This window comes from Tripterygium wilfordii, chromosome 3, assembly GCF_013401445.1.
Source record: "Tripterygium wilfordii isolate XIE 37 chromosome 3, ASM1340144v1, whole genome shotgun sequence".
NCBI lineage: Eukaryota > Viridiplantae > Streptophyta > Magnoliopsida > Celastrales > Celastraceae > Tripterygium > Tripterygium wilfordii.
In genome coordinates this window covers 13,307,658-13,324,229 of record NC_052234.1, presented here as the reverse complement: position 1 = coordinate 13,324,229, position 16,572 = coordinate 13,307,658, and the positions used below count along the sequence as shown (strand labels likewise).

General features: G+C 36.3%; 2 protein-coding genes and 1 pseudogene across 3 annotated transcripts; all 3 read left to right on the top strand.

Moving 5' to 3' along the window:
* Positions 1 to 432: 432 nt before the first annotated feature.
* Positions 433 to 5,551, top strand: LOC119991442 (laccase-7-like). Of its 2 annotated transcripts, none has more exons than XM_038837799.1 (6): positions 433 to 764; positions 2,739 to 2,890; positions 3,285 to 3,526; positions 3,620 to 3,748; positions 3,984 to 4,940; positions 5,286 to 5,551. In XM_038837799.1, the coding sequence occupies exons 1-6, from the start codon at positions 510 to 512 to the stop codon at positions 5,414 to 5,416; spliced, it is 1,866 nt and encodes a 621-aa protein (XP_038693727.1). In that variant the 5' UTR covers positions 433 to 509; the 3' UTR covers positions 5,417 to 5,551. The 2 variants fall into 2 exon arrangements, with proteins under 2 accessions (XP_038693727.1, XP_038693732.1); XM_038837804.1 differs by lacking the exon at positions 433 to 764 and adding an exon at positions 2,030 to 2,267.
* A 1,916-nt stretch (positions 5,552 to 7,467) lies between these two features.
* LOC119989822 (laccase-7-like) lies at positions 7,468 to 10,190 on the top strand. Its single transcript, XM_038835554.1, has 6 exons — positions 7,468 to 7,629; positions 7,863 to 8,014; positions 8,314 to 8,555; positions 8,677 to 8,805; positions 8,889 to 9,836; positions 9,944 to 10,190. Exons 1-6 carry the CDS (start codon positions 7,522 to 7,524, stop codon positions 10,072 to 10,074), a joined length of 1,710 nt encoding a protein of 569 aa, XP_038691482.1. The 5' UTR covers positions 7,468 to 7,521; the 3' UTR covers positions 10,075 to 10,190.
* Positions 10,191 to 11,774: 1,584 nt separating this feature from the next.
* LOC119986508 lies at positions 11,775 to 15,998 on the top strand (annotated as a pseudogene).
* Positions 15,999 to 16,572: the final 574 nt, after the last annotated feature.

The window sequence follows — 16,572 nt, the reverse complement described above, 5'->3', positions numbered from 1 at the left end:
CTCTAAATTGCATATCTACAACTCTACCACTTCCACATACTCAGTTTGTGTCTAAAAAACATTGGCGTTATGAATTTTGAAGGATGAATGTAGCTATGAAATTACTGATCATTGCTGCAAATTAAATTTACCACTGTACAAAGTTTCTGATCATTTGAAAGTGACAAATTAAAGTACTTGCACCAATATATTGTACTACACTAGTACATTAAGGAAAAAAAGGAAGAGACCCCTAGAGTAATATAATTTGTATGGGTCGATGTGAGATCTCATCTGATCTGATTTGAAAATTTGAGTTCTTTAATACAAGGTGTGCAGTACATGTGGTAGTTAATTAATCTAGTTCATGTACAATTGGATAGTACAGACTCGTACTATATCTCTTTATCTTCTCTGCGTATGCATGTATATATGTGTGTGTGATTATCACAAAATAGCAACTCCATAACCACAAAATAGCACGATTGCAATGAAGAAAACAGCACCAACTTAATCTGCTTGTGCAGTGCATGGCGACGCTCATAGATGAATATCAGGGAGAGCGCAGGTCTCCGGTCGCTGGATCGTGCCGTTATATATCCCTAATTTCACTGTCAAGTCACATGGTCCTTTTTTATTGCGGTGAGCCAAATTTGGATTGCATTACTGGAATGATTCATGTCCAGCCAACTCAATCGTTCACATGGAATGTTCAAAAAGCAAACTTGTATGGTATCGTTCTCGGTTATAAAAAAACAACAACTCAATCTCCCGATAAACCTAAGGTAATTCTAAGAGTTACATTCTCCGTATTCTACTCGCTACAATATTCAAATAGAAGTGTTTTGTGAAAATAAAGGTCTTGATTAAATATCTAAACTAGTTATTTGCTCGTGCTCTTCTAGAAAAAAAATAATGGTAAGAGTATATTCTATTAATTAGGCGACAATGAAATTAAATCTTCAGTATTAATTAGCCAGTATGATGGATAAGTATTTGATCAACGACTGACTCAAATCTGTGCGCTAATTCCTTGTTTGTTTGTGGAAAAAAAGGAGAGATCGAAATGAAACATGACATGCTGCTTCTACTGTTTTGTTGACTTTGTCTACACATTCATAAACCATACGTATGACTGTCTAGATATTATATTTTATTTAAAAAGCGCGTATTGAATTCATGATATATAATGATTATATTAATATTTACAGCTAAGGTTCAATGATTTTTCAAATCCTGGATTAAATCAATGTCATCGCTTATGGTAAGCTTTTTGGAAAAAAAACCTTGTGATCTGCTAATGTGAAGTTTCACATACCCTTCTTTCCCTTTGACTTGGACGATTGTGACACATTATTCGTGACATTTCCAAATATTAATGGTTATTGGTTGGAGCTTCAAATAGGGTTTTATCTTTACTTGCTGGAAACGATCAATATAAATATTTCGTACATAACCGAAGTCAAAACCCATTTTGAAGCAAAACGACATAAACAACATCTTTTTTTTATGAGTATAATTATAAACAATGAATTTTACAATAAATAATATGTAAATGGAGTTCAATCATGATCAAATTATATTACATAAAAATCCAATCGAATATCATAAAATACGAATGAGTCAATGGGATAAGAAATACTTGGCAAGCTTGCATTCTCTTCGAGAAAGGTATCATTAGTCAAATCCACTAGCTTCTCCATTCAAAGTATCAGTTACATTTATTGCATAAATTTTCCAGTCATCGAGCCTGGTCATCCTCATTACATATATTCATTTCATAACATGAGCTATTAGTAATGTTTTTTTTTATTTTTTATTTTATATCTCTAACTAGTACTAATATTATTTGTGCAATAATAACACTTTGTGCAATAATAACAAATTGTGCAATTTCAAAAGTCATGCATTATTTCTATCAAAAGAAATATTCATGCATTTTGTTGTCACGCAAAAAAGACAGAGAGACTCTTTTTTTTGTCATTAAGAAAACTAATTATATTAGCGAATAATAATCTAACTCCCTATCTTCAAGATACTAATTCAAATGTAAATTACGAAATGTCTTACCCAAAACTCTCCTATATAAATAGGAGCTTCCATTGTCTTCCCTCTCCACAATCTCTTCAAAACCAATTACTCATCACCAATCTCTGCATTAATACTACCTAGCTACTTGAATAATCAATATGGCCAAGTATTATCTGCTTCTGCCTTTGCTGGGTTTTGCTTTAACCCTTCTTTGCACAGATTTTGCCTCTGCTGCGATCGTCGAACACTGGTTTAATGTAATTCTTCAATTCATACTCAGTTCATTTTTATATGTTCTTTATTTCTCGTTCTCTCTTCATGCATGCTCGTTTCTTCAGTGACGAGAATGTTAAGAGTGATTTAAGATTTGATGATCTATTAATAATTATATAATGAGGTATATAGTGGCTACAAATTAATCGTCTGTCTCAATTATTTGGGCTTACGACTTCTCAACAGGTAATCCGTGTGTTGAATTGAGATTTCTTCATCTGGAGAAGACACAAATAATAAGTATTGTTGATTGTAAATTTTGAATCCTCATATTTTATTGTCATTGTTGATGTTGCGTGCAATTTTCTTGGTCTCAATTTGAAAATTTCCTATTGTAAGTTGTTTTTCTAAGGCTTTGACCAACCTGTCTCTCGTGGCCCTCAAGTGTCTTTATCTAGAAATAATTTAGCAATATTTTGACATTGATTTTTTTTTTTAATAAATTTTATTTGCAGGTGCAAAATCTCACCGTGAATAGATTATGCAAAGAACAAGTAATAACTGCAGTGAACGGAAGATTTCCTGGTCCTACTTTAACTGTTCGTGAAGGAGACACCCTTATTGTCCACGTCTTCAACAAGTCTCCTAACAACCTCGCCATTCACTGGTAAATATAACAACCCACTTTGACTTTTGACAATACAAAACACTACACTGCAGAATATAGAAAACAGACAACATTTGTTTTTCTGAAGATGTAGTTTACAAAGATGGTAAGAATTTCAGTATTTTTTGTTTTAACTATCTCAAATGTTGGAATGGATGCACATTATACATGTGAAATCGTGAGTCCCACATATCTTCCATGATTCATGTGAAATCGTATGCATCCATCTCAACATTTGGTATAATTGAAATAAAAAACACTGAAATGATAGACTTTACCATGACCTTGATTGGCTCTGGCTAGTTTGATTTCAATATGGTGCAACCACTTTTGTTGAATTGATGGAACAAATGGTCAAGTTTCCTTTGTAATGATTGCTATGATATTTATGCAGGCATGGAGTGTCTGGGCTGAGCCCATGGGCCGATGGGCCTAGTATGATAACCCAATGTCCTATACGCACCGGACATAACTACACCTATAAATTTAATATCACAAAGCACGAAGGAACCCTATTTTGGCATGCTCACGATGCATGGCTTCGAGCTACAGTCTTTGGTGCAATCATAGTTCGACCACGATTGGGCCACTCTTACCCATTCCCTAAACCCTACCGTGAAGTCCCCATCTTATTAGGTACCCACTCCTTAATTATTCTCACTAAGTTTACATTTTTTTATTAATTTTTTTATGTATAAAAAATAATCATGTCTTTAACTCTAATTTCAGGAGAGTGGTGGAATATAAGCATTATTGAAGCAGAACGACTTACACTTGAGTCCGGTGGTCCTCCAATCGTTAATGACGCCTATTTTATTAATGGATTACTAGGAGATACCTATCCTTGCTCAGTAGACCGTAAGTCACATAACACTATAATTAATTAATTAGAAATCTTAAGGATACAATGTTTTTTGTCCCATCTATTAAAAATGTTGTAATGAACGCATACATTCCACATGGATCATATGCGTCCATAGCATTTAAGATGAGACAGAAAATGCTGGGATCCTTAACATTTTTTAATTAATTGATTCAATTTTTTAATTGATGGTATGTCTCATACTTTATTTGTTTGATCCTTAATTGACAGAAATGTTTAGGCTTAACGTGAAGCAAGGAAAAACGTATCTATTAAGAATAGTCAACACTGGATTGGACAACAATCTATTCTTCAAGATAGCCAATCACAGCATGACAGTTGTGGGCATTGATGGGGCATACACCACCCCTTACGTGACCGATGTTCTCATGGTTGCACTCGGCCAGACCACCGACGTCCTCGTTACCGCCAACCAACCCGTCGGATCCTATTACATGGCATCAAGCTTATACGACACAATTCCATTACCCGGTGAAAACACCACCACTCGTGGCCTCATAGTCTACGAAGGAGCGAACCCATCGGTGGCACCCTCCGTGCCGGTTCTACCAGACAGTCACGACACCAACACCACCCACCGGTTCCAAAGCAACCTCACTGGCTTGCCCGGGTCCCCACACTTTCTTCCGGTTCCACTTGAGGTAAACGAGCGCATGTTCGTGACCACAGGATTAGCGCTCATCCCGTGCCCACCGTCGTACACGTGTAACAATGGTATAATGGGGAATGCGTTGTCGTCTAGTATGAACAACAAGTCATTTGTGCCTCCGAGAGGATTGTCTATGATGGAAGCATTTTATTACAATGTGAGTGGAATCTACACCACTGATTTCCCTGATAATCCTCCCAAAGTCTTCGACTATGTCAACACCAGCATCAGCTTTGACCAATCACTAATATTTACGGAAAGATCAACGAGCGTGAAGAAATTGAAGTTTAATTCAACGGTGGAAGTGGTGTTGCAAGATACGGCTATTGTTACACTTGGAAACCACCATCCAATTCACCTTCATGGGTTTAGCTTCCATGTATTGGCCCAAGGTTTTGGAAACTATGATCCTGTAAGGGATAGTCCAAAATTCAACTTAATCAATCCTCCATATCGTAACACTGTCCTTGTACCTACTGGAGGCTGGACTGTTGTCCGATTCAGAGCTGATAATCCAGGTAATTTTGCTTAGATTCATGTGAATTACTCAATTTTCTAACCACTTGATGATGAACTAATTGGTTAATTTCTCCGGGTCAAAACATATGAACTCGGGAGGTCTTGAATTTGATTTTCACTGACTGCAATACCCTTATGACCACGTGTGAAGTTTTGACCCAACTTACGCTATTGTCAGATGACAAATTTATGTGCCTAAGTACCTGACTGCCTAAGTTTAGGCCCATGTCAATTGTTAACCTTGCATGATGTAGTTTTTTTGGTTAACAAAAAAAAATCAATTTCTTTAAATTTTTGATTAATTAACTAATCAATGATCAATATATTTACATATGTGGATGCAGGTGTGTGGTTCGTGCATTGTCATCTGGACTCGCACATGTCGTGGGGTATGGCTATGGCCTTCGTGGTTGAGAACGGACCAACACCGGCAACAAGGGCGTCTCCTCCGCCACCGGACCTACCCAAGTGTTAGAAATTTTTATATGTACATTCAAAAAGATTGATCAAGATACGTACACATTGATTACGTTGGGCATGTACACATTCATTGTGATGTACAATTGCTGCAACAACTTAGTTTAATTTTATTTTTCACTTTCTTTTTTTATTTGATGTTCTATTCGGCAAGTTTGATTGCAATAATACAAATAAAGCTTAACTTAATTATTATGATTGTATTTACTGATTTGGTCTTTTCCTCTGTTATTGGGCCTTAAATCAGTCCTCTTTTGTACGTTTAAGATGCCACAAGGTCCACAACACATGAGATTCGTTAGCTTTAGAGCAACCACAATGATAGTTTTTTGTTGGGGCATGGGTAATGTATGTGAATTTATGTTTTGTTGATCTGATTGTATTGTGGAAAATGTTTTACTAATGTGGATGGGGCAACAAAATATTTGTACAACGATAAAAATTTGCTAACTTAATTTTTGAGTAATAGAGGTGAGACCCAATATTAATTTAAAGATAAAAATGTGAGTGTGTGTGAGATGTAGGTCTCATTTTAGGGCAACGTGGAGGCATGCAATGTTCCATCCCTTCATGTTGGGGCAATTAGAAAGAGACCAACAAATAGGCCTTATTGAAGTACAAAATTTTTTTAATGGGCCAAGAAAAAATCATTTTTTGTCTTCTGGTCCCAAGCAAATACACACCATTGCATTTTACGATGATGGATAACAATTGGGCCTGTTTCAGGCCATAATAAAATGTAAAGCCCAAATTTTAGATCCGTTTACATGCAAGACTATAAATAACAACGGTTATTCATTGAAGATGTTAATTTGTGTTGTTCAAGTACTGTTGCACTAGTTGTAAGGTGTATGGTAATCATACTCCTGCACCAGGGCTCAATCCTTCTTGGTGGCATGAGCTCACACATAAATTTTTCATGGGTTTGCCCGACATGCGCAGTTAGTAAGCATGTTCGGTGGATTTACTTAGTGCACACTCAAAAGATAGTGACTACAATTTCCACTGTAAAAAGAAAGAAAAAAAAAAAAAGTACGATAACTCTAATGTTTTGTTCAAGAGGCTACTACACAAGTGAATATATTGTGCAAATGTAGTTTGTTCAAAATTTTAAATAATTATATTACTCTTAACAATGAAAATCCATTTCATAATCAAATGAAATCACACCGAAAGAACAAGTACTTGACTAATTATAAGATATGTTACAAAATTGTGCATGTTGGACGTGATCCATTATATAACTCATTCAACCCTTGACTATCGGGTTCAACTACGCGATCACGAAGAAAATGATTTAAGTAGGTATTCAAAATCTTGTATATTTATTGCACCTCACTGCAATAACACCCATTAAATGATGGTGAAGTGTCCTTTTGATTAAGATATAAGTCAGCTCGCTCAATTGGAAAAGAATATGCATGGTGTATATAGCTGTTCAAACTTGTGGGTCATTCACATCACAAGCATACAATAGGGTTTTTAATGCGTAGTCAAACACTCCATTTGGTAAAACCTATATATGAGTTTTTTGCTTGAATTTTCAACTTGGTCAAATGTTCAATGTATAAAGAAAATCATGTTGCTATTTAACTAGTTAACTTCTCAATGAGTACATACTGGGACTTCTCTAATTATCTGGTTCTGGTCTCTGATGTAAATGTCTTCTCGATATTGGCTGTTGTGGTTTGGGACTAGTTTGGGTCGTCAGTTTTGGGCTTCTGGCTTGTAATTTCTATCTTCCAGTTTTAATAAAATCCATCAAATTTATCAAAAAAAAAAGAGAGAGAGAGTACGTAATCTTTTATGGACATAAACAAGAGTAATCAACCTATCTTTTTCCTTTAAAAAACAACAAATCAGCCCATCTTTTGAAAGGAACTACTGTATATTATATCAATACTTCGCAGCCTAATACTCTTAGAAAATGTCAATATTGAAAGAGATAATCGCCAAATTGTTCTCCAAGTCACCAAGTTGGCTTAAGAAACTCATGCTCTCTTTCTCGTATAAATAAGGGCTTCACTTGGTCTTTCCCTCTCATCTCTCTCTTAAAACCTTCTCTAGCTAGCTAGTTATATATCCTTCAAGCAGACGACATATATGAAGAATACGACAAGCTATGCAGTTGTTCCTTTGCTTGCCTGTGTTTTAGCTATATTAGCTTCTTCAATTTCTGCTTCTCCTGCAATCGTGGAACACACCTTTTACGTACGTAATTTCCTGCATATATGCTACAAATCTTTCATTTCTTTTCTTTCTCTTCACCTTCTTAATTTAAGGTTGAGGAAGTACAGAGTACTAATATCCTTGGAAAAAAACTCTTACGCATTGGGTTTTAACCCAACTTAATTACCATGTCGTTTTTTGAGACTCTTTGTGGATCGGGACTTGACGGCCCGAGTTTAATTACCATGTCATTATTTTTTTTGTTTGACTTTCAGGTACAAAACCTTACTCTTCGGAGACTCTGTAAAGAGCAAGTAATTACTGCAGTGAATGGAAAGTTTCCTGGCCCAACGTTGACTGTTCGTGAGGGTGATACCCTTATTGTCCACGTCTTCAATAAATCTCCATACAACATTACTATTCACTGGTAAGTATATTTTACTGTCCATTTTCTTGAAGTAGAATGACATCCACATATATAGGTTTGACTTAATCAGACCATCAGATTATAATATTCAATGAGTTTTTCTCTGGCTGAATCCTATTATTCTTTACTTGTTGTAAGATTTTGTCCAATTCTTATATCAAAAGATATTATTGAGTTCCAACAACCGTGGTGGAAAAAAAACAAGTGTCTTTATCAGACATCATTATCAATAGATGTTGATAAATTAAATATACCACGATTAATGTTTGAATTATTATTGACAAATAATGTTTATGCAGGCATGGAGTGTCGGGTCTAAGTCCATGGGCAGATGGACCTAGTATGATAACTCAATGTCCAATACGCACCGGATATAGTTTTACATACAAATTCAACATCACCAAACATGAAGGAACCCTTTTTTGGCATGCTCATGATCAATGGCTTCGCGCTACAGTTTTTGGGTTAATCATAATCAAACCGAGATTAGGCCATTCATACCCATTCCCAACTCCTTTTCGCGAAATTCCCATCATATTAGGTACATAATTAAGATTCATTATAATATATATGTATATATATATATATATATATATATATATTTTCATCATAATTCAAATTACTATATTACCTATTAATGATTAACTGAAATTCAATATCAGGAGAGTGGTGGAATATGAATATCATAGATGCCGAAGATATTACACTAGAGGCCGGTGGTGCTCCTATTGTAAACAATGCTTACTTTATCAATGGATTGCCCGGAAATCTCTACCCTTGTTCGGAGAATCGTGAGTAACATCGATCAAAAGTTAATTTTCTTTGTAATAAGTTGTAATATTTGTCCTAATTCTTTGTTGTCTTGTCATGTTAGAAATGTACAAGCTAAATGTGAGGAAAGGAAAAACATATCTCCTACGAATAGTCAATGTTGGGCTTGACAACAACCTTTTCTTCAAGATAGCCAATCACAGCATGACAGTTGTAGGCATTGACGGGTCATACACCACCCCTTACATCACCGACGTTGTCATGGTTGCTCTCGGCCAAACCACCGACGTCCTCTTCACAGCAAACCAACCGGTGCGGTCTTACTACATGGCGTCCGCACAGTACGATGCTCTGCCATTACCCGGTGAAAACACAACGACGAGAGGCGTCGTCGTTTACGACGGGTCAAACCAATCAAAGCTACCGGTAATGCCAGTACTCCCTGTGCATAACGACACGGCTAAGGCCCACAAGTTCCAGAGCAACCTGACTGGCTTAATCGAAGGGCCCCACTTTGTACCGGTCCCACTTAAGGTTGACGAGCGGATGTTTGTGACCGTCGGATTGGGGATGTCACCGTGCCCAAATTGCACTATGGGTCCACCTGGAAATAGAATTATAGCTAGCATGAGCAACATATCGTTCGTTCTCCCAACGAGATTGTCTATGTTGGAAGCATTTTATTACAATGTGACCGGAATCTACACCACTGATTTCCCCAACAATCCTCCGATCCCGTTTGACTACGTGAACTCTAGTATCAATTCGAATTTGTCACTGTTATTTCCTAAGAGGACGACAAGTGCGAAGAAATTGAAGTTCAATTCGACGGTGGAGATTGTGTTCCAAGATACAGCCTTGATTGCAGCTGGTAATCATCATCCGATCCACCTTCATGGGTTCAGCTTCCATGTTTTGGCTCAAGGTTTTGGAAATTACAACCCTATAAAGGATCGTGAAAAGTTCAATCTACTTAATCCTCCGTATCGTAACACTGTACTTATCCCTACTGAAGGCTGGACTGTCATCAGATTCACCGCAAACAATCCAGGTAAACTGAATGGCAAAGTAACTAATCTTAACAATATTTTGATTGACTTCGACTAGTATCTCGGATACTAACGTGTTATCTTTGTAAATCTGTACTATATGCTACAGGTGTGTGGTTCGTGCATTGTCACTTGGATGTTCACCATTCATGGGGCATGTCGACGGCTTTCGTGGTTGAGAATGGACCAAATCCATCATCAACATTGGGACCTCCACCACGTGATCTTCCTCAATGTTAGAATTGTAAACTAAGTTGATCACCAGTCTATTTTGTAATCGTACGTTGATTATGTTGTAAATTGCCAGTGCATTGGCAATATGTTTTATAAATTAATTAAAATTTATTTGTTACATATTTTCATTTTTCTTTTAATGGTAATTTTTTTTTTGCAAGTTCTCTATCTATATTTTGTGACCATGAACATTTTAAGGGTTTATTTGACCCCCATATATGGAACTTTGATTGTTCATTTGCTCCATATTTAAAACTATAACCATAAGGGCTGCTTTGGTTCAATTCTTTGTCACGTCTATAATAAAAAAAAAATCCATGTCATCATGATAATGTAGAATATATCTACGTCATCTGAATATAAGCGACAGAAACTTGTTTGGATCAAATGTAGGAGAACTTCTTTCTTCTTTTTTTCAGGAAAATAGCGTATTTGGCCATTTGAACAAAGTACATGGCTTTTCGATACATTTCCCATTATTTGTTAAAAGTAACATATCGAAAGATGTGTGAATTTCCTTATAATTTATAAGGACAAGCCCTCCATCATTACACTAATAAGGCTTTTCCCTAGTTCAAGTTAGTTGGACTTTGACCTGTGAGCTTTGCCCGGTGGTAATTGGGTTAAGGAGCAACAAAGTCGCGCATGCCTGATTTATGCTCAGGAACTGAAACACCCAAAGCCAATAATATTGTTGGTGTGTATGGATATGTGGATTTATAACATTATTAACGATTGATTAACATATGTTATCTTATAGCCACATTAAGAAGCGATCAATAACTTGTGTTCATTGACAAAATATTGATCACCCTCATTTGAATAACATCTTAATTGAACCATTCCAGTTGATTAATTTGTTTTTCAATTCAACGATATTCTTGTCATAGCTAAAGAGATATATATATATATATATTGATAAGCAGCTAGAGATATATATGTATGCTGTGGTGGACAATTTATCATTGACTAGTTCCCTTTGTGGTGAACAATTCATCATTGACTTGTTCCCTTTGTTTCCATTGACTTTGGAAATTGTGGAATTTTAATTTGAATATATTTGTTAGTTTCCAGTTCAGGACTTTGAAGCACTGAAGCATAATTAACGTGCGAGTGCCACCGTGAATATACGACCATTTAGCCTAAAAAAAATTTCATAGTGGATAATCACCCGATTAAACTTTCGGGTCGGGTTTAAATAATCCCTCTCATGTGGACCGTTTGGCTACAAATTTCATTACCAGTACTGGACATATAGTGTTGGCCCAATTACTAAAGCCCAAAATCTCATAAAACGTTAAGTGAGCCCAACTCGGTTCGTGTTAGTAATGCGAGCGAATACGATACTCGCCGAAGCGCCAATTCTCGATTTGGGGATCCCAATCGGGCAGTTTTGGGATTTTAGGGATTTGAGAAATGGTGGAGCATGCCCACTGGAGGTGACAGCGATTTCGGTCTCAACTTTTGTTCTCTGGTGCTCATTGTCTCGCCCATTCAATGTCAGGTCAGCTATTTTGTGTTATTTCGTTCTGTGGTTGAGAATCTGCGATACTTAATAGCATTGCCAGCGGCTACTTTTATGAAATCAATTTACTTTTTCTTCGTATTGGTTTCTTGATCATTTTAGTTAATTGCTATATCATGCTTGTAGCTATTTTTTAAAGTATATTTTGCTAATTTATTGTGAATTATCGGCGAGGTTCTAACTTCTAACTAGCAATTGTGATCATACTTTATAGTGGCACCATCTACTCTCTCAGAGAGATGGAATTCACTGAGATTTACATAGGGTTTTGTTAGTTTTTACTCTTCAAGGTAACCAATTTATTAGCTTTCAAATGTACCAATTGTGTCATTTAAACTTCTTGTCCTCACATTCACACAACTTACTTGAATCAGTCTTGTGTTTTATCCTGATAAAGTTTCATTTTTATATTCCCTTCTTTGTGTATCTTCAAAGCCTGCTCTCTTCAAGACTTGAATATGGCAAGCTATGCACTCGTGTCTTTACTGGCACATGTCTTAGCTCTTCTTGCTTATGCAAGTTTGGCTTCTGCTGCGATCGTGGAACACTTTTTTCATGTAATGTCATGCATGTTTCACTACTTTCTTTTCTTTTGATTTCTCTTATTGTTTAATTTTTAGTCGACTTTTTCAGTGTTGTGATCGTTGAAGTGTTATTTGAATTTCTAGGAGGTGAATTTGGCTATACCTATTGGTATTAGAAATAATTTTAGTTAACATTAATGTGTTCATTTATTTTACTCATAATACTATGAGCAGAATATTGTAACAACTGTTGATCATATTCTTGTTTTTTGCTTTCAGGTGCAAAATCTGACTGTCTCGATACTGGGCAAAGAGCAAGTGATAACTGCAGTGAATGGAGAGTTCCCTGGCCCAACAATAACTGTTCGAGAGGGAGATACAATTGTTGTGCACGTTTTCAATGAATCTCCCTATATCATTTCCATGCATTGGTAAAGTTCTATGCATTTTCTTTTTGATAATTAAACCAGTTGACCTAGATTATAATGTCTATTGTTTGTGATCGGCTACTTTCTTCTGTCCTCTCTGTTAAGCAACCAGTGCCGTTTGTTGCAGATTGATGCTGTTACATTTGGTACCTAAATGGCTAAATGCCAAATTTTCTTGTGCTCTTTAATTAACCAAAATGACTGGTATTGTTTTAAATTTGTCTGTTAGCCTGTAGTGTATGGAAGTTGGCTTGAGTCGTCCTTGTTGGCTTGTATGGTTGTCTGGTTGTTCAGTTAGGTTGCAAGTGATTTTAACCAGTCTTTGTATGTTGTCTTATGATTAAATAGAATTTCAATCGCTTATTTTTTTTAAAAAAAAATTGTTAATAAGAACATGGAGGAATATATTGACTGCACCGTCTGTTCATTCTCTTACATATACACATCATTAGCTGACATCTCCATAAATTAAGGAATATATATTATTTCATATGCTTTCATCAATAAATTTAATGATGGCCTGGAATTTGTTTTATGTAGGCATGGCGTTTCTGGGTTGAGTGCATGGGCAGATGGACCTGATATGATAACTCAGTGTCCCATTCGAACGGGACATAGTTATACCTATAAATTTAACATCACTAAGCAGGAGGGAACACTCTTTTGGCATGCTCATGAGGAGTGGCTTCGTGCCACAGTTTTTGGGGCAATTATCATCCGTCCCAGAGCTGGCCACACGTACCCATTCCCTAAACCCTACCGTGAAGTTCCCATTTTGTTAGGTGCCTTCTCTTTGCCATATAAGTGTTTTTTTTTTTTTTTAAAGTTATAGTCTCAATTACTGTGTTCACTGCATTATGGGTGATTTTATAGTCTCAATTACGGTGTTCACTGCATTATGGGTGATGACAACTGAATTATGCATGCAGGAGAGTGGTGGAATATGAGTATCATTTCTGTCAAAGATGAAACACTGATGTCTGGTGGTACCCTTAGAGCTAATGATGCCTTTTTAATCAATGGATTGCCAGGAGATCTCTACCATTGCTCCAAAAAACGTAAGTCACATCAAAAGATTCATGCATAATTTTTTTTCCCTTCTATTTCTACTTGTGTTTGCATTTTTATTTGATTTGTCTGTCTGACATACCTTTTTTCTTATCAGAAATGTTTAAGCTAAACGTCAGGCAAGGAAAAACGTATCTCTTACGCATAGTCAATACTGGACTCGATCACATGCTATTTTTCAAGATAGCCAATCACTCTATGACAGTTGTTGGCATTGACAGCTCTTACACTACACCTTATGCAATCGACTTCATCTTTATTACTCCTGGTCAGACCACTGATATCCTCTTCACTGCCAACCAGCCTGTGGGGTCCTATTACATGGCAGCTACCTACTATGACATCGCCGGAGAACCTGGTGAAAACAAAATCACCAGAGGTGTCATCGTGTATGATGGATTAGAAACACCAAAGGCTCCCATAATGCCTGTTCTACCTTTCAACAATGACAAATGACACATCTATGGCACACAAATTTCAGTGCATTCTTACTTCCCTTGTCGGTGGACCCCATTTTATCCCGGTGCCTCATCAGGTGAACGAGCACATGTTGATCACCGTTGCTATGGGACTCACACCATGTCCCGTAAATGACATTTGCAATGGTCCATTTGGGCAGAAATTGGCATCAAGCTTGAACAATGTATCATTTGAGCTCCCTACCAGATTATCTATGTTGGAAGCATTTTATTACAATGTTAGTGGAATCTACACCACTGATTTCCCTGATAGGCCTCCAATTGAGTTTGACTACATTAACACCAGCATCGGCTTGAATCGTTCACTGATATCTACAAAAATATCAACTAGCCTGAAGAAATTGAAGTTCAATTCGACTGTGGAGATTGTTTTCCAAGACACAGCCTTGCTTTTCAGGGAGTCCAACCACCCGATTCATCTCCATGGCTACAGCTTTCATTTGTTGGCTCAAGGTCTTGGAAATTATGATCCCGTAAGGGATCGTCAAAAGTTCAATTTTTTTAATCCACCCTTCCGCAACACTGCCTTTATACCTAAAGGAGGTTGGATGGCCATCAGATTCACAGCTAACAATCCAGGTAAATTCATATGCATATAACTTTTTCCTCGGATTTATACTCAGTACAAATTGTCATAATTTCATGGCCACAATACCAAAATAATAAGAAGATTTTTTGTAGTCTATTGTTCGATTACAATTTTAACTTAGCACATAGAAACTCAATACAAGTACATTTGTTAAATCTTTAGTATAGCTCGTATCATGCGCTGATGTTCTTTAATCTCCAATACTAAATTGTACAGGTGTATGGTTGCTACATTGCCATGTGGAGGTGCACATGTCTTGGGGCATGGCCACAGCCTTCGTGGTTGAGAATGGACCCACTCCATTGACAAGGCTATCTCCGCCACCTCTTGATCTTCCTCAATGTCAATTGAAAAGGTAAAAATGTTACTGTACTACGTTTAAAATAGAGTTAGCGACACAATATGATTTGTGAATGAGGTGGTGAAGACTTTTGTTGGTCAGTAACACAAATTTACACGCTTGAAACAAAATGCTTATGCTTATTTAAAAAAAAGTCAGATTTGAATAGGAGCAAGATTGGCTTGCGACCAAACTCAATTTTGTCAATTAGACTTGTTCAGTGTTAATAAACAGCACGTTGTTTGAAGTAGTAAGGAAAGATATATATAAATTCAATAAGTATTGATGAAAATAAAAGAATGATATTAGATGGGAATGAACGGCGGAAACGAATACACGTAATAGATTCCCATTGATTTAAGCTCGGATGATGATAAATTAACTTATGAATGCCCAATTATGGGGGAACTCTTAATTTGAAAAATGCCAATTGCTTTGATTGACGATACTGTCCGTCATAGCTTGTCATATGTACTTTGAATGTCAAGTAACTTGAGATATGATATGAAGCAACTTGTGATTATTGACATTGATGATTCTATAATCTTAGTTGATCAATTCCAACGTAACTACCTTGACTGATCTTTGCATATGTATTACGAGTACCAAACAGGTTGATTATGTGAATAGTAGTGTTGGTAATGGTTCTGATCCTTTCTTTTCCCTTGACTAGGCCTTTTTTTAGTGAGGAACGTAATGGAGGGACTCAGAGACGGTTTCAAGCCTCAAGTTGCAGTAGTATAAACAAAGCAACACCAGATTTTGAATAGGTTGCCTTCTTATCTTTGATATTGTAGTTGGGTCATAGTCAGAACTCAGAAATATTCGAATGACAACTTGGTTTGCGTCCTATACACAATTAAACCTTTTTCATATTGAGAATCGTAATTTATTTGTTTGGACTTTGGATTGTCTGATGGCGTAACATACGTAGGTGGGTGATGTGTATATAATATATGTGCAGGTTCTATTTAAAACCTGTTGCAAACACGGTAATGAAAACATATTAAAGAGAGAGATATACTTATTTTGATGACGCAGGCGGCTGAATAGCTTTGAAATGTATCGATGATATCATGAACATATATCATATCTATCCTAGATTACCCAGATCCACCTTGTTCAACTACACACACGTGTGTATGTATATGTATATATATATACTTATCATCTCATTCATCCACACCATTAAAAAGTGAATCTTATTTTACACCCTTTACTTTAAATCCCTATATGAGATTTCTTCATATATATATATATATATATGTACACACATGGCTGGATCTTCTGAATCTTTGAGTATTGCTGTAGATTGTAGTGAAGTGTCATTTGATTTTGACACATTACTATAGTCAACTTTCAAAGAAAAACACTTGTTCAAACATATCTAATTTTTTATTTATAAATATTTTGTTTTTGGTGGTTGCATTGATAATGTCCACTATAGATTATAGTGATTGATGATGAATATCCCACTTCTGTGCAGCTGCTTAGATATAGTCAAATGTCTCAATCGGTGGGAAATTTCTCAGCTCGCATTCGAATTTTCGA

Excerpts from the sequence above, each read along its gene's own strand:
- LOC119991442 (XM_038837799.1), top strand. The coding sequence starts at position 510 with ATGGCGACGCTCATAGATGAATATCAGGGAGAGCGCAGGTCTCCGGTC. Across the intron at positions 3,749-3,983 it reads CTATCCTTGCTCAGTAGACC|AAATGTTTAGGCTTAACGTG; the intron begins GTAAGTCACATA and ends CTTAATTGACAG. Across the intron at positions 4,941-5,285 it reads ATTCAGAGCTGATAATCCAG|GTGTGTGGTTCGTGCATTGT; the intron begins GTAATTTTGCTT and ends ATGTGGATGCAG.
- LOC119989822 (XM_038835554.1), top strand. The coding sequence starts at position 7,522 with ATGAAGAATACGACAAGCTATGCAGTTGTTCCTTTGCTTGCCTGTGTT. Across the intron at positions 8,015-8,313 it reads TACAACATTACTATTCACTG|GCATGGAGTGTCGGGTCTAA; the intron begins GTAAGTATATTT and ends ATGTTTATGCAG. Across the intron at positions 8,806-8,888 it reads CTACCCTTGTTCGGAGAATC|AAATGTACAAGCTAAATGTG; the intron begins GTGAGTAACATC and ends TTGTCATGTTAG.